Source organism: Haemaphysalis longicornis, unplaced genomic scaffold (assembly GCF_048455015.1).
Source record: "Haemaphysalis longicornis isolate Haplotype H1 unplaced genomic scaffold, Haemaphysalis longicornis Haplotype H1 scaffold_2, whole genome shotgun sequence".
Classification (NCBI taxonomy): Eukaryota; Metazoa; Arthropoda; class Arachnida; order Ixodida; family Ixodidae; genus Haemaphysalis; species Haemaphysalis longicornis.
The window spans coordinates 285,303,892-285,321,597 of record NW_027526295.1 but is presented as its reverse complement, the minus strand read 5'-3'; the positions used below and the strand labels follow the sequence as shown (position 1 = coordinate 285,321,597).

Here is a 17,706-nt window from a genome sequence, read left to right as displayed (position 1 = left end):
CGCAATAAAAATATGAAAAGACAACGTTGATGCTAGTATAAAATACTATACACTTTATTCGACCAAGATATTAAAATCGTGTAATACAAAATTCCATAGGGCCAATTTTTGCATTTAGAAAATTGCAGCTGTGGTATATCTGCAACCTGTGGTCTTTATAGACCACACCATCATCATCATCAACAACCTATTTGGTTCCACTGCAGGACGAAGGCCTCCCCCACTGACCTCCACCCGCATCTGTCCTGCGCTGCTCGGGTCCATTCTTTGCCTCCGAATTTTCTTATTTTGTCCCTCCATCGAGTAAATCGGCCTCCCTCATTTTCTAGACCCGTCCCTTCTGTTGCCTTTGTGGTCCACTTGCGGTCAGTTCGTCGCACTATGTGGCCAGCCCAAGTCCATTCCTTCTTCTTAACTTGAACTATGATATATTCTATTCGAATTTGCTCCCTAATCCAGGTTGCTCGTTTTCTGTCCCTAAGCATTACTCCTAACATTATTCGCTCCATGGCACGTTGGGCAGACCCAAGCTTGCGTTAGAGTTTAGTAAGGCACCAGGTTTCTGCTCCGTATGTCATTACCGGCAGGATGCATTGGTTGAATACCTTTCTTTTTAGGGATAGAGGTAGCTTACTTATCATAATTTGCGAGTGCTTGCCGAATGCACCGCAACCCGTTCCTATTCCATGCCAGATTTCTTTTTCGTGGTTGGGATCGGCATTGGCCATCTGGACAAGCAGTTATATTCTTCGATTTGTTCCAGTATTTCTTCACCTATGCTGAAAAAGGCGCATTCAGCATGTTTATTTACCACTACTTCAGTTTTATTCATACTTATGTTTAGCCCCACAATCAATCATTTTTTAGAGTTCTGCAGGTTCACTGAGCAAGACTATGTCGTGTGCAAACCTTAAATGACTCAAATATTCCCTGTTTATCCGTAAGCCTATGTTTTCCCAGTCAAGCCTCTTGAATACACTCTCCATACATGCTGTTAACAAGCTTGGTGAGATGGTACCTCCTTGTCACATTCCCTTTCGATTGAGAATCTTTCACCTTGTGAAGGGTAATCCTGATTGATTGTAGGGTTTAACGCGCCGACGCAACGCAGGCGATGAGGCGCGCCGTAGTGGAGGGCTCCGGATTAATTTTGACCACCTGGGGATCTTTAACGTGCGCCGAAATCTCGTACACACCGGTATTTTTGCTTTTCGCCTCCATCAGAAAAGCGGCCGCCGCGGCCGGGAATCGAACCCGCGACCTCGTGCTCAGCAGCGCAACGCCTTAGCCACCGAGCCACCGCGGCGGGTGAAGGGTAATCCTGCCAGTGTATTCCTTATATATGACGTCTAGGAGTCTTACGTAGGTCTCTTCTATTCTTTAGACCTTTAAGGCGTCCATCACTGCAGTTGCATGTTTTGACGCTTCGCGATAAGCTGCTTTGGTTGCCAAGTTAGTTTTTCAGTTTGTTTCCTACTTGCTGCTTCTCTATTCAGGGTGTCAACAATGTCCTAGCTCTTAAGAGTCTATAAAAGTGCAAATTTGTCCTGAAGGGCTTTTTTAAACTCTGGGGTGCTGTCTCCATCTCTGACAAGATGCTGGGTTTCTTATTTAAGAGTTTCCTTCTTTCCTTTTCGAGGTTTAGCCTTACTTTGCACTAACCATCCTATGGTCACTGCACCGAATCTTGCCTATAGCCTCCACGTCCTGCACAGTACCTGGGTCGCCACTCAAAATGAAGTCAATTTAATTTTTTGTCATCCCGTCAGGACTTTGCCATGTCCATTTTCTACTCTTGCGTTTGCGGAAGGATGTGCTCATTATTTTCAGGTTATTTCTCTCACTAAATCCAACCAGTGTCTCCACGAATGTTGAGAGTGCCTATAAAAAAATTTCCCAGATTTTTCTCCCATTCTGTTTGCTCCTACTTTTGTGTTAAAGTCTCCCATAACAATTGTGAACTGTGCTGTTCTGTTATTCATTGCTGACTCAACACCTTCGTAGAAATTATCTACGGCCTGATGCTCGAAGGTAGCTGTTGGTGCATAGGCTTGTGAAGTTTGATCACAACCACTCCGACCCTTTCGTCAATACTGAAGAATTTTTCCACGTTCCCTGCTATCTCCCTGTGGATCAAACATCCCACCCTGTGCTTTCTTTTTGCGAGGTCCCCGATAGTGCAAATAAGCCCACTAGTCAGTTCTTGAAGCCTTCTCCTGTTGTTCTGACCTCGCTTAGCCCAATAACATCCTATTTAATGTCCAAGGGCTCCTCCAATAGTACAGCTAAGCTTCCCTCGCTAAAGAGAGTTCATACGTTGAGTGTTGCGAAGTTCAAGTTCCAGAGGTGGCCTGTCCGGACCCAGAGATTCTTAGCACTCTTCTGTATTGCTGTTCTGACAGCCGTTGCGGACCGCAGTTCTACAGCTGCTGAGGACTGAGGGCTGAGCATTGGGTTGGTCAATCATGAGGGGTTTAGGCCAATCACTACACCAGGGTGGCCAGATCTTTCTCTGGTGAGGGAGTGCCGACTGTCCCCAAGCTAGCATGGTTTCACCTATCTAGTTTAGCCTCCGCAGTGTCCAGGATGACGTTTATGTCGCAACCAGGCAGCACTCCACACCTAAGATATTTTGACAAAAAGAAAAAAAAAAGTGAAGCAAAAGGACAAAAGAAAAAGCGTCGCACATGTGTTTTTTTATTATAGTGCGTGGTTCAGTGGTATAATAGACCACAATGGAGTAAAAATTAAGGCAGTATTAGTTTACAGCTAATTAAAAATTTGAGCAGAATGGCAGGGCATAACAGGTTGCATGAATTCAAATGCATGCTCCACTTACAAAAACAACACATTTACTCTCAGCAGCCCCAGTTTCAGAAATTCAAGTCTGCTATTCAAAAATACTGGATATTCAATAACTCTCGAATAGCCAATTTGGGAATGTTGAATGCAGACAATGTTGAAAAACAGTATTAAGGTCGAGGTAAATATTTGGATACCAAAGTTTCTGATTGGACATTTGAATTGACCGATTATTTCCAGCCCTAGTTCCGACGCTCGCTGGTACACTGGGGCACTGCTACTGAAGAGTGAGGCAGAATGAACGCAATGTGCTCTAAGCACACTTGCTCTGCATAATGACTATTCCTCCCATTTGTTAGTGTTTGGCAACGCCGCCAGTTCTCAGATGGAAGTAACATTGAGTGCATTGCGATTGTTGACTGGAATGGAAAAGTTGAACTGGTTGGCATTGTTAGATCACAAAATTCTGACAAACAAAAACAGTCCTTTTGGGGAGTTGCGGTATTACGCTGTAATGTTACTCCTCACAGCACCACAACATGCAAACCAAAAGTGCCAACAAAAAATGCTGCCACAGTGCTGCAGGACAAGCCATCTGGAGCACTATTTTCAAGAGCAATGATAATACACTGCCATCGCTGTAACCTATACAAGAAAGGCAATGCGGGTACTTGAACATATTAAATGCGAATTTTTATTTCAGGAGTAATAAATTACAAAACCTTCAGCAACAAACAAATCATTTGATTGAAGGCTGATATACTCTTTAATAGTCCACATTTCTTTCTTCTCTTTACATTAAGAGTAGCAAAGCGCTGGCAGGCCCCAAGCATACACTGTTTGGTGAAAAAGTACAAGCTCCTGCACCCTGCCAGTGAGGGGCCGTTTTTATCTCCTTCTCTTCCAACTTGTCTCCCACAGCCCTTCTCGGCGTCCGTGTAAAGAGGTGCACCGTGTGCAAGCAGAACAAAGTGCGTGCAAATAAACTCTCTCCCCAGCGGTCTTACCCCCGTTTCTCTCAAGAACAAAAAAAGCAAACGGACATGTACAGTTCCACCAAGTGGACTGTGTGCTTTGAGCACGGTGAAAACCACGCATTGGAATGTGAGGTCAGGCAGTCCCCTGGCGATCACGCAATGGCCTTCGCTTCTGGAAAGAAGGTCTCCCAGTACTTGATCAACTAGAGAAAGAGAGAAAAACTCAGGGTCAACTCTTCCTTCAAACAAAGTGGCAAAAACAGAGCACGAGCATCACTGCAACATGATTGGAGCACTCATCCACAAGCACCTCCTGAATCCTGAGGACACTTTGTCGAGAGGCTCATTGCATGGATGAGGACCACGACAGCTTCCCTAAAGCAGCGCAACCCCTCTGCCCATGCCTCCTTATTCACTACTCGCAAAGCGAGAGCAGCAGCGTAAACCTATTGCCACCCCTTGTGAGCAGTGCGATCGTCGTACCAGTCATGACCCTGCCTCCTCATGGCAGTGATGACAGTGATCGTGATGCTCTAATGTACGTGCACACAAATGAACAATTTTCATTTTGTTTGCAGTTAGTCATGCATCATGTTCAGTAACAACAAGAGTGGCACAAAGCAGCCCCTGATGGGCAGCCTAAAAAGACCAAAGCCCGTCCACAATACAAGGGGGTGTACCAAAGCAGTGTCGGCTTACTACCAACAGGGGTGGATCCAGGTTTTTTCTGAGAGGGGGGGTCAGCTTCTATCAGGAATGATTATGATGATGATGAAGAGATGGAGGAGGAAGAAAAGCCTTTTTTATTCATCGATATTTCGGAAAAACAAAAAAATCAATATAAAAATCACCAGACTTTTTCTACGACCCGAGGGGTAATCACCTTGGGGGTGGTATACCGTATTTACACGACTGTAAGTCCACTCGAATGTAGGTCGACCACAAAAAATTGCATCTAAAGAGAGAGAGAGAGAGAAACGGCTAGAAAATTATATCACAAAGAGAAGCGCTTCCGTCAACCCACATTGCGGCTCTACCATCAATGATCGATGCTCCCACAAGAGCCACACGCTCGCGGTATGCGCAGTAGATGTTAAAAAAGAAAAGCTTTTGTATAAGCATACGGAATAACCATGCGCCGTGGGTTGAGCGGGAAGAACACATTCGCTGCGAGATGACAACCATCGAAGCAACCGGCAGCGGCCACTGACGCGCGATACCAATAAAAACATGGCGGCTGACGGAAGCGGCTGCACGCATTTGAGCGACTAACCTCCCACCATTGTGTTCGGAAGTGTACTGAACAATGTGATATGATTTGGGCTACGGCAGCATTGAATCAAGGGATCTGCTAGTACTAAATACTCATTTTGTTTATTAGAGACGAATAAAATGCTTCTTGACGCATTTTTGCACGCGATTCAGGCGCGGCGGCGTTGCGCGGGCGACTTTTGCTCCTACTGCTTTTAAGCATTTTAAGTTCTACCATCACCTCCTGTTCTACCTCGGTATGATGTGTGACAAGCGCGGCAGTGGGAGGAGCCTGACGACTTGCCCCAATGGGGAGGCACGCTCTTCATGGCGGCAGTTTGAAAGCGCTCGGGACAGCCGGCTGGCACCGCCGGAGATGTTTAGGCTTACCACGGTGGCGGATATTTGATTGGCGCTTTCCCTAGCGGCGCGGATGATGCTTTATAGTATCATTTTCGACCACATTAACAGCTCCTTTCCTGCAGAAACGTCTTCGTTTGTGTCTTCAGTGATATCTTAAAGAGCGGTAAGAAGCGGTCGCTGGAGCTACGCGCACCTCTTTGCGGCTGGTGACGCTGCCATGTTGCTGCTGCTGATCGCGTAGCATGCGGGTGGTGTTCGCGGCAGCGTCAGCGCGGCGCATTTTCGTGAGCAGAAAATGCCCCATGTGGTTCACACTTAAGACCATAACGATGAGAACAAGGGTGCAAAGGTGTCCCCACCTTGCAGCACCCCCGATTTCTCATTTCTGTTGCCGTTACTAACGGTAGACAATTCGATTTCGATTCCAAGTCGACCTCCCAACATTGGATTGTCAAATTTGACAAAAAAGGGTCGACCTACAATCGTGTAAATAGGGTATATTCAAAGACATCTGAACCCCACCCCTGGATCCACCAATGGCTACCAAAGCCTGGTCACCGTGAACTGTTGCCTGACAGCTTTCTGCAGGTGAGGCCTAGGCCAAAAGCGCGAGCATCTGCCAAGGGGGGAAGAGGACTCATCACCTGCTGCTGGGTGTCGAGGAGGAACTCGAAGTAGCGCACCACGGAGCTCTTGAAGTCGGCGATGCGGGCCAGCTCGAAGCGGTCCATCTCGGTGCGGATGACGCGCGAGACGTTGTCGAACTCCTCCTGGCCGCGCTCCACCTTGGCCTCCCACTCGAGCACCTCCTGGCGCGCCTGGGGCAGCCGGTCCGCCTTGGCGGCCAGCTCGAGCTTGGCCTTGGCCTCGCGCTTGCGGGCCAGCGTCTGCTGGGCGTGCTGCCACGTGTGGTACACCTTTACCCTCTGGTGGAAGGCCTCGCGGACCGCCCCGACCAGGGCCAGGTAGTCCTTGAGCAGCTCGGCCAGGCAGTAAAAGTCGTGGTTGGCCTGCCGCCCCTGCAGCTGCTCCACCCGCTCGCCCACCTCGGCCAGCTTGGACAGCGCCCGCGACAGCCCCGTGTGCTCCTCGCAGTTGCCCAGCATGGCCGCGCTCTTGGCGAACGCCCCCGTGCTCTGCGACAGCTCTGCCACCCCGACCGCCAAGCAGGGTCATACTATTCCACGTGGCCACCTAGTATATATACCACTAGGTCGTGAGACTAGTATTTGTTCTCCCATGCACATTGGCCAAATCATTCCTTGAGCACTCCCGACACAGCCATCAATCTTTTACACCATTCCCGCTGCTTGATCCCAGCATCCCCATTCTGAGGATGACAGCAGGTGACACTACAACCGTTATAGGATGAGAACACCTGTCAAAGGTGCTGAGACATGAAGACGTTGTGGCCACCTTTAAATTAAACCCTCAGTGATTAATACAAGGACAGATTTAGAGTACATTAACTTCATGCATGACAACTACAGCTCGAATTGAACATGCCTTATTAAAGCAATTTGACGGTGCTGACAACTAAAAAATGTACACAAGAACTGCTTAATTAAGCATTAACCTCTCCACCAGGGCATAATCCTCCGATTTCGTCCACGCAACAAACGAGCCCATCTGCATGGACCTGAAATGTGTGACAAATCACTGGGCACTACTCATAAAACCTATGCAGTACCACTTGCTTTCCCACCCATCAACCTCTCAACAAATGGCGATCACCCACCAGTGATGACCCCGATGTTGCCGTGCATCACTAGTGATTTGTGGTTCACAAATTTCTGGCGGTTTTTGGGTTACCAGTGGGAGGAGGGTCTACTCCGGCAGTCTTCACAGCATAGTACACACAGCTAGCCTCCGACGTCAAAAATGGTGCCACAGTACCGAAACAAAGCAGCGAGCAAGCAGAGAGAGTGCACGCTACCCCTCCGTTGCTGGACCATGTTCTCCACGCTGGCGTGCAGCCGCCTCAGCTGGACGTCCAGGTTGTCGATCTGCTGCTGCTTCTCCTCGAACCACTGCACGCACCGCAAGGGGGCAGAGGGCGCAGTCGCTCACACACCGCTCCCTGCCACAACCACTGGGAGCAACACTCTCTCACAGTGCAAGAAAAAAGAAACAGATGCAGGGAAAACGGGTAACCAAATAGGACAGGTGGGTGGCATGCACATGTTCTGCGGTGCACATTTATTACCCACTGCCAACCACCTGTAGGCAGCCAAAGCCAACTCGACTGCAAGCACCAAGTGGCATTTCAGTGCAAGGTAGCGCCCCACCGTTTGTTTGCCACACCAATTTAAATTGCGTTCAACACCTGCACTCAGAGGACCCACAGAGACACTTATGCATAAAGAACCTACAATGCGCAATCTGGCCAGTCTCCACTGTCTTGACATCGAAGAGCAACAAGCAAACCAATACCACTCGAACTGTGTTACCCACCCGTGCTCAACTCTGCTCACCTACTGAACCACAGAAGTAGTACATATCTGAAACCTTACAGGCGACGTGATGTGACAGAGCATGCAGTTGCCCTCCATTAGGCTTCATTACAACCAGCTGTCCTCCAGATTAGTCAAGACTACAAAGAAGTTCCCACAATGTTTAACAGTCCCACAACTAAACTGCAAGCAGCAATTATCTTACAAACACATGATCAAAGCAAAGTACAGTGCCTGCTCACTTTAGCCACATTAGCTTGGTGCACACCAATGCCTGACTGTCAGTTGAAGGATAGCATTTTAAGTCTGCACTTCAATGTGACACCTTGACACAATGTTACAATGCGACAACAGAATAGCCATAAAAAAAGGCACAACAAAAATAGAAACAGATTAAAACAAGCATCAGTCGACAGTGTTAAAAAAAAAAAGGAACCGGGGGGAGGGAATAGATAGCAAGCAGCATGCCCGCACCTCTACGGCATCATAGGAGGTTGTGTTTACCTGAACAGCAAACGAAGGCTCGGCCAGCAAGACCTGACAGCATTGAAAGAGGCAACAAGAGACAGGCACTGAAACTGGCAGAAGCAGGCTATGCCAGCCCCACACCAGAAGAGGAGGCCTCCAGTGCCCAAGGCAGCCCCATTATCCCTGCTGGACAGGAGAGTGCACAGCGTAAAAGGAAGGGGGCTGCACATGTCTCTTTGTGCCTGGTTCATTCTCTTAACCACTGACATTGACTTCCGAGGCAAGGCTGCTCACTGGCTTCACAACCCCACCTTGGATGCTAGATGGTTTTCAGCATCGAATAGCAGAGAAAAGACAGTAGCAAAGTTAGATTTTTGGGGCTTGCCAGTACAACACCCCCCCTGCTGTTCCACTCAGGCTCAGGGGGAAGTTTTAGAATGAAAGAGCAAGTGGTTGCTCAGAGCTGTGTTGCTGACGGAGTGCACCCCACTACTCTTTACACTAAGCTGCAGCAGTCTCAGAAAGAGCTGCTGGAGAGTTTCAGCATGTGAACAGCCGTCTGCAGGACCACCACATGTGTGGAAGTATAAATAAGTCAGCAGCAGCAGCCTGTACACTCTTACGGTGCACTCGAGGGAAAACTAATTCTGGCCCTCTAAGAGGCAAGGATGGTGCCAACACTGGAGGAAGCCTTGCTGGAATGCCAGTCAAGGAATGCACCCTCCCCCCTCCCCCCTTCCCCCCAAACGCACGGCCCTCATTTGGGCCCCCATCAGAGGGCCCATTCGTTTCCTTCCACTGCCAAACTCCGTATTTATGAATGGCCTAGTCAGCTGTGCTATTGGGCATTTCAGGTGCAATGCTGCAGGTACCAAGGCCAGCAAGTGCCTTCTAATCAGCAGAATGCTTCAGCCATCACTTTGCCCCAGAAGCTTGAACAAGGTGGGAGCTCGGGATAGCAGTGGGAGGAATGACGGGTTAAGGGGCAGAGGAGGCAATGGGAGTGAATGCATGATCTGGGAAAGACCAGGGAAGACACGCAGCAAAACACCACACCTTTTTTTTCCAATGCACCTGGCCAAAGCTGGCTGCCATGCGCAAAGAAGTACGATCCACAGTAAACCAAAACAGAAGGCTGCCATGGCATGCACGTCAAGAGATGCATAGCACACTGCAGCATAATTTTAACTCTTTCACTACTATTCGAAGTCTACCATTTTGATGGGTATTGCAGTCCTAAATTTCACTGTTTGCGACATCTATAAGACAAGTGAAGCCACTTAGTGGTTAGCTTGATAAGGTCCTTCACAATCAGATTCATTTTCAATTTTGACGGGGGAAAATGTGTTTTTTTGATGCCAATTTGAGTCTCGTGAAGTGTGAGCTTATGACGTGGCCAAAACTATTCACCGCTTTAAAGTACTAGTACTCAGTACCACTTGATACAGTGCATCAGAATTTGATTGTTGTGATCAGGACACAACATTGTACTGGAAGACATCAAATCATACATTTACTCTTCGACAGCAGTTACGCCTCCAGTTCGGCCAAAATATTGTCAGCAGTCCACTGATGAAGTCTGTTTTTTACTTAGAACAGTTTTACTGTTGTGCATATCACTGGAGGTCCCATTATACCCCAATATCAGGATCACTTTCAGGGTGTTGACAGTGGTTCCAGTTTTGTTTTTGCAGTGAGGAATTCGTGCTTGGTGCTGCAGTTAGTCAAACCCGATTATATCGAACCTGCTTAAATCAGAATATCCTTTATATCGAACTATTTATGGGCACTGTACATTCACAATGAGAATATATAGCAAAAACTATGCTTATATCGAACAAAAATCCAAGTGACAACCCATAGCTGCATTTGATTCAGAAGGGCTGCACGACAACGTTGCAGAGAAAGTTCTGTGGTGCGGTGCAGTGCAGCAGCGTGGTTCCGCGGTGCCGTGCATCACGGCTGCACCGTCAGTAGCACCCCTGAGTGTTTACAATCGAGCAAGGTGCAGGCATAATCGTCTGCTAATCATCCTCGCCTGTCGTCCTTTACAACTGGATGTTAACGGCCATCTGGGTTGCGTCGTACGCATCAGCGGCGACGCTAAGTTTGTCCCACGTATCTTTGAGCTCGACGGACATTTTCACGCGTTCGCCGCAATTGCCGGTAGCCGCCTGTCAACCCGCAATGCCCCAACACTCACGGCACCGAATCGCTGCACCTCCTCCGTAGCAGGTGCTGCGGTTCTCTGCACTGCGGCGGCACCGCTGCTGCACCATGAGCAATCAAGCGACGCGGTGCACGGCACCATTCCTGCAGCGGCGAATCGAGCGCTTTGGTGCAGCGCACCGTGCAACGGTGCAGGCGTTGCAGCGAATCGTGTCTGAATCTAATGGAGCTGATATATCGAATGAGAAATGCCGCAGAAGTGCTCCCCATAAGTTGGCTTTCCCTCAGGCCGGAGGAGAAATTCTGCCGGCACACCCCTCAAAGTGGTCTAGCCCATCCGCTCGCAGGCAGCAGATGGCTCTTTACCCTTCATCACCTCGCTCTCCCTATCGTGGCTGCGCCATCGCGCCGTGTCGGGCGAGCCATCGACTACCCTCCGTGCAAAAAAATGAGCCTGGTCCGCCCGCCATGCTTTTCTTACATTCACTGTGTTTGCGTCATTCGCGCTTTGTGGCCTTTTTCAGAAGTGTAGCTGTGGTGGATAGCGCTAAAGTAATAGAGGCTCTAGCTAGCACAAAGATGCCAAATTTCCCTTTCGCCTTGAAGCTGGCAATCGTAAATCGGAGTCGAACTTGGTGATGTCCCCGCCAGGCACGAGATTTCCGAGAGCTCTTTGCCAAAGTGGGTTCTGGGCAGGTGTTACTAAAGAAACTGCCCGAAAATGCTTCAAATCTGCCGGCTTGTGTGGGGCAGTGATGACTGAGGTCGTGAGTGCAACGAAGCCCCCGCCGGTGTTGCCGAAGTGTGGAGCAGGCTGTCTGAATTTCCCAACGCCGTTGCTGGATCAGTGGTCATAGAAGCGAAAGAGTTAAATGCAGCAGCTCAATGCTTATATGACAAGCCAACAATACAGCCGAGACATTTACCAACTGCACAAGTTTCCTGTGTTTGTGCACCCTGGGATTTTGGGGAGAAAAAGAAAGCACTCAGAGCCTGTGCTGCTGATGGTCTGTTAAGGCCTACAGGCCCCCCTTTAGTACAGAGGGCATAAGCTGCAGTATCTTAAAGAACGCTCCCCTGTTGCCTTGTTCGGCTCAAGAAGACCAAACCAATCCTCTGGCAACAGATGATGCATTTACAAGAGCCACAGCTAACACAGCCCATCGCCTCCTGTATTTTCACAATGCCGAACGCATCAGTCCGTACCGGCCAACCAAGCCCTCTCCTCCTACTCCAGCCACTTCCCCAATTGCTAGCCTTCCCAATGCTTTGGTCACGTGACCGGTTCATCTTGGGGCGACGCGTGGTGGAAAGCGGCAACGTTGGCAAAACGTGCTCTGCCGCGGGTCTGAGTTTTCTGACGCTGGCGAGAGCGGAGTTACTTCAGCAATCTTAATCATTGGTTGCCTTAGCAACCAGGCACAAGCCGCTCCCGAATTCAGTTACGGTTTGGTGATCCCAGCTCAGCTCGGGGCCCCACCTTGCGACATATGGGCACTGGAGGCGTACCACTCACTCCCATTGGGAAGCGGGCGATGCGTTTGGCATTGTAAAATACAGGGGGCAAAGCACAGCCCCTTGCCCGGTGATCTCTAATGCAACACCACATGTAGAGATGTGCAAAGAGCAGAGAGAAAAGCCCCTCACCGGGTCTGCCTCATCCATCTTGGTGGTGATCTTGGAGACGGAGTCGCCCACGCGCGAGATGAGCCGGAACATGCCAGCGCCGCTGAGCGACGACGTGTTGGTGGCCCGTGGCAGCTCCACCTCCTGCTCCAGGAACTCTCGGAAGTCGGGATCCACCCGCAGCGACGGGTGCGCCGCTGTCCGCTGCAGGAAGCGCTCCAGTGCTGCCCGCCGCCGCTCCACAAAGTCCTCCGATGTCACCTGCTCGTCCTTGGACATCTTGATTTTCGTCATGCCTGGGGCCAGGGAGAGGGGGGTGACATCCGTGCTCGTTGTGCAGCTTCAGACAGCCACCCCTTCTCCTCCCTTCTGCCTTCTCTCCACTGCTACGACCAGGAGCCCTTGCTAGGGCTCCAGCACCGAGCACCACCAGAGTGGCACTGCGTGATTTGCTCCTGAGCAGAAATTCCTTTAGAGGCTACCGACTGCACTCATTGTTACGGTTGAAAGGAAGCCAGCCAATCAGCATGATATAGCCTGAGTGACGTCACTCAAGCAGGCAAACAGCTTTCAGACCGAGAAAGAGAAACCTTTCAAGCAAGTTTATTCGTTATGGTAGGACAGACACATAGCAGTAATATCTGTCCGAGGTTCTTTGTGACTCCCTCTTCTAAATACTGAGCGTGCTTGTTCACTTTGTTCTGAAGCATTTCAGACTTGGAAAAAGTTGAAAAAGTGTTGCAGGGTCTCGTAATCAATGCTCAGGTGCTACATGAGTCTGTGATAACAGCCATGTACTTTAGGGAGACATTGCAGGCGTGTGTGTGCATGTAAATAAGCCCGTTTTGCTTGACACCTGCCATCACGTTTCTTGTCATAATATGCAGTCCGTAAATTAGCACTTCTCTTCGCAACACTCCTAACAAGATTCTAAACAGTGCTCCTTTAATGAAGCTTAAAACCAATTACCCTTACCTACAAGGCATCCCAAACAGAGCAGATGTGAGGAGCAAGCACACTGGTATAGAGGACTATTTGCACGGTCTGAGCAGCTTCACAATATTCAGGTTCCACCGCACTTCTGTTTCTTGGCCACATTCAAGGCCCACCACTATTCTGACTATGAATTAACACCCTTGCATCTGCACCCTTCAATTAGAGACTCACCCAGAACGCTCTTCTCAGGTGCAGGTGGCACAATGCGGCCCATGTGCAGGTGCTTCTCCATCAGTTTCTCGTGCAGGCCAAGGAAGTCACTGAAGCGTCGGTTCACCGAAAATTGCGTCTTGCGAAAGTACGGCGCGTTCGTCCGTGTCACCACGCGATAAGTGACATAGGCACCCATGCCCTCGCCCACTTTCTGTGGTTCCCGCACGCTGATCTCCACAAACTCTTCCCCTTCAGAGGCCTTCGGGGGCAGCACCTGCACGAAGGCACAGCAGAGGGCCATCACAACACAGACATCCCCCTCCGCACCATCCCTACATCCGTTGCTTGAACGGGCCGGATGCAGTCATTTGAGAACAATACAACTCCTCCACAAATTGGAAATCATGATGCAAACAGGGGCACACAAGTGACAAGCCTTGGTGTCCTGAAGGATATGGCTCGCAAGTCAATTTCACAATTGCTCGTAGGCACACAAGAGAAGAGCGTCAATAACAGAGAACTGCTCCGCTACAAAGCAAAGTCGATTACCTAGCTACATCCTCGAATAAAGCTGATTCACACGTTATAGGCAAGTGTTACAGCTTGTTTTGCAAAAACTACATGCATTTCCCTTAGCGCTGTACTGCTAATGCCTTGTAAGGCTTCACAGATCAAGTTAAGCTGTCGAGTTCGCCTTCAGTCCTTTTCGTTTCTGGGCTTGGCTACCTTGAATCACAGCATTTGGGCCTCTGGAATAAAAATGAGTTGCAATCGCCCCAAAATTAATGCTGGCTAGTTCGTATAAGAAATGGGGGATGTCTAGTTCGTACAAGAAATGGGGGGAAAAAAAAATCTAAATTTGTGGCTTTCACTTGATTTTCACTAGTGTGTTGCACAAGCAATGCTTAAAAAAATATTTCTGGACATAAACAGTTCACATTTGTCCATAAAACCATTTGACAAACTACCAAAATCACGAGTGTGAATTGACTGGCCAGTTGGTACTCTGACATTCTTTAAGCGCAGTGCACTAAGGCAGTGTTTTCAAGAATACCAAAATCAAGGTCACGCAAAATCCGTTTTCATTCACAGAAATGACAGCCTAGCCATACCCTTCCATGCCTGACTGGCTGGCTGTACCACACCACGATAAAGAATAATGGGGGCAACGCACTTAATGCTACAATTACAGATTGAAGGCTCATGTTGCAAGCCGAAATGCTGCACCATGGGTGGAAACTCACCTCTTTGTCTTTGGCCAGCTTGAGTGTGCTCACGTCTGGGGAAAAAAGCGTCGTGGCCTGCTTCGGCGGGTTCGGCTCGGGATTGCTTCGCTGCACTTCGTCCTCGGAGCCTCGGAACTCCAACTTGCCCGACCCCAGCAGCGGCGCCTGTGTCGGTGGCTCGTCGTCGTCCAGGTTCACCTCCACCTCTTCGGCACCCTCCATGAGACCTGGTGTGAACAGCCGCGCCGCCCGCACAAACAACAAAATCACATCGACTTGAAACTTCAACTTGAACGAAAAACCACAGGACATAATAAAGAAACATGGACACAATGCTGTCCGTGCTGTTCCTTCTTCCGTCCTGTAGTTTTTCGTTCAAGCTCAAGTTTCAAGTCGATATGAACCAACTCGCCCAGACCCAAGCAATTCTACAGAATCACATGGCATGCATCTGTTTGGATTACACAGTAAGCCCTCCCGGAAACGAGTGCGAACATGTCTAGATACCTTGCTTGAAGAGGGCAAGGAACAAACAGCGACACTTTTTCCTTGCAGAGTTAAGTAGCTCTCATTGTGCACACTTATTTATTGAGAAATGTTATTCCCATTAGCCAGCCTCAGATGACATACATCCAAAGGGCCGTGGCTCGGTCACTTTAAATGGTTGGTTAGAATAAAATTGAGCTCACACATACTCATTTCAACACATCTGAGCCAGTGCAGTGTGTCTGATGCATTGCACCATGCTTGAAGCTACGATAAAAGAAATAAATGGCCTGAGAGGTGCAGAGGCTCTATCAGTGCAGCTACAGAAGGCCCCATCGCTGCTCAGCCACACTGCTCCCATGCTCAATTGCTCCACGCGGCACCTGTAGATATGTTTCTTTTCGATATTATGCCCAAGTCTTTTCTGCTCCAACAACTGGCTGCCCTCCCACTCTGCCATTTCCTTTGGATGGGCAGTTATTTTTATAATAAGTGATTACTTTCAAATGTACTTCGAAGCCCTCAAGCGAGTGATTTTTGATACAGTAGTGCCATGAGAATGCCAAAACGAACGCAATGAAAAACTTTCGAACTAAAATGAATGCAATGCTGGAGGGCAGTGCAAATTATATGAAAACGTTAAGAAGAAAATAATGCAGAGGTGATGGCACAGACAACGCGATAGCACTTGTGCTTGCGCCTTCATGAAAATTCACTTCGTTGAAAAAAAAAAAAATGTAGCCAGAACACCGCGGAATGAGGAAGCAGACGTAGCGTCGACAGTGGCTGCGGGCAAGTCGTGCACAACTAGCGAGAAGGTTAAAAGCCAGCCAATATCAATCAACGCCGCGTCCGATGCTGCGCAGTTCTGCTTCGACTTTGGGCAGCTTTAGTAATTGCAAAACACGAAAAAAATAGTACACAGCGGGGTCACTCACCCTCCCTCAGATTCTTGTGATGCTGCAAACAAACAAGAAATATTGTTAAAAAGGAGTCGCTGTTCGCCCCGCTAATGAGTCATGAACATTCTACAGCCTCAAAGCGCACACAGGATATGCCAATGCAAGGAAACGCCAAGCCCCGTGGCAAACAGCGCAGGTCGCGAAGGGGCGGATCTCTAAGCAACTCCCACCCTCCGATCAGCACCCTGCCGAAGATAATACGCTATCAAACTTGTAAACACGCAGAGATACGTGGTAGGCAAGCTCAAAAACGCCGGAGATCATTGGGCTTCAGTGCTCATGATGTCACATGCCTGCAGTCCCCCCAGAAAACACGCCTTTCGGCCCATGCATGCCGCGAGCTTTGGCGAGTCGAAGGGCATACAGCGACTTTTCTTACACTTTAAATGCACCCTCACAGCACCGGTTACGCAAACAGCACCATATGTGTGCTGCTTACAGCACATTGAAGGCGCTCTAGCAGCGAAGACAACGCCGGTAAGGAAAGAAAACTGGTGGGTTGCGTGCCACAAGCAGTCGCCACCACCCCTCCCTTGGTGCCGCGTCGTTACGTGCGCGGCCGGAAAGCACAGGCCGGCGGGACAGCAACAGCGGAGAAAGAGTCGAGGGCTCGCGGTCGACTTACCTCGACGGTAGACGTGAAACCGAACTTGTCATCATCATCTTTTGAATTGACGAAGTCTTCGCCGACATACTGAGGGGGCTCCTTGGGGTCCGCCATGTCTCGCGTCCGAGATTCCGACTGCGGCGGCGCTGGCGCTGCGCTCGCTCATTGCGAGCCGGCTTGCGGCAAAACAAAACAGACCTGCTGCTGCTGCTGCGGCGCCACCTACTAGCGCGGCAGAAAATACGCCTGCTTCGATTGCGATGTCACGGTCATAGAGTTTCATGCAATATTATTGTATGAAACTCTATGGTCACGGTAGTAGAGGTGGTGGCGTGGACAGATGCATTATAGACTCCAGAGCATTGACCTACGCCGCAAAATGACATTTTTTTTCCTTTATTTTTTACACGCAGGAGACACTTTCCAAGGGAAAGTATCTCCTAATTGGCATTCGTGCATGATATTGCGTCTGGGCAGCAGCAGCAATAAGCTGACAGTAAGCCAAAAATTATCTAGAAATTCTGTTTCATCATACTGTCCAGGGTGGGACAGAAGTCTGTGTTCATGACAGTCAGCTAGGACGTTCTTCCAGATAAAGACATAGTAGGCTTGTGTTGCCGTACCAAAAGCATCAAATTAAAAATTTGGGTGGCACACTTACGTGGCCATTGGCCTTTTCAAATTGTGTCCGCCTCCAAGATTGCTATTGCTATAGCAAGATTGCTATTCACACAAAAGGGCAGGTTTCAAACGAAGCATGTAACAATATTCCCCAAGCCTTCAGTGGCGAGACTTGGACCCAAACACTCCCAGGAAGAAAACCGGCTCACGGGGCAGACGGAGATTTTGGCAACTGGTCTGACCTCTGAAGATCTCCACCCAATCAGGATAGGGGAGAGGGACAGGCTGGTCACCTACCAGATGTTACAAACTATACGCCGTCACCTTCGTCCAGCAGCACACCCATCAGCGACAATCTGTAGCACGGCGCAGACTTCAACGTCACGCTTTCTCACACCCCACCTTGCACCACCGTAACTTTCCAGGCATATGCTCAGGACCCATGTACGGCCGTCTGACAGGGAGGGGCTGACACCACCCTCCAGGAATCGACCGTTTTCAGTCTGCAATGGCCAATAAGGTTTATATGACCTGACCTAATCAAAG

At 49.2% G+C, this 17,706-nt stretch overlaps 1 protein-coding gene across 1 annotated transcript; it reads right to left on the bottom strand.

Moving 5' to 3' along the window:
• Positions 1-3,470: 3,470 nt before the first annotated feature.
• Positions 3,471-16,716, bottom strand: Snx1 (sorting nexin 1). The gene is made up of 8 exons (XM_077700783.1): positions 16,558-16,716; positions 15,909-15,930; positions 14,503-14,711; positions 13,277-13,532; positions 12,131-12,405; positions 7,330-7,423; positions 6,038-6,540; positions 3,471-3,982 (listed from the first exon to the last, which is right to left on the bottom strand). Exons 1-8 carry the CDS (start codon positions 16,651-16,653, stop codon positions 3,932-3,934), a joined length of 1,506 nt encoding a protein of 501 aa, XP_077556909.1. The 5' UTR covers positions 16,654-16,716; the 3' UTR covers positions 3,471-3,931.
• Positions 16,717-17,706: the final 990 nt, after the last annotated feature.

Bases quoted from the DNA above. Each gene is read 5' to 3' on its own strand.
- Snx1 (XM_077700783.1), bottom strand. From the start codon at position 16,653: ATGGCGGACCCCAAGGAGCCCCCTCAGTATGTCGGCGAAGACTTCGTC. The intron at 15,931-16,557 runs GTAAGTCGACCG...GTTTGTTTGCAG, and splicing joins GTTTCACGTCTACCGTCGAG to CATCACAAGAATCTGAGGGA. The intron at 6,541-7,329 runs GTAGCGTGCACT...TCGGGGTGGCAG, and splicing joins CATGGTCCAGCAACGGAGGG to AGCTGTCGCAGAGCACGGGG.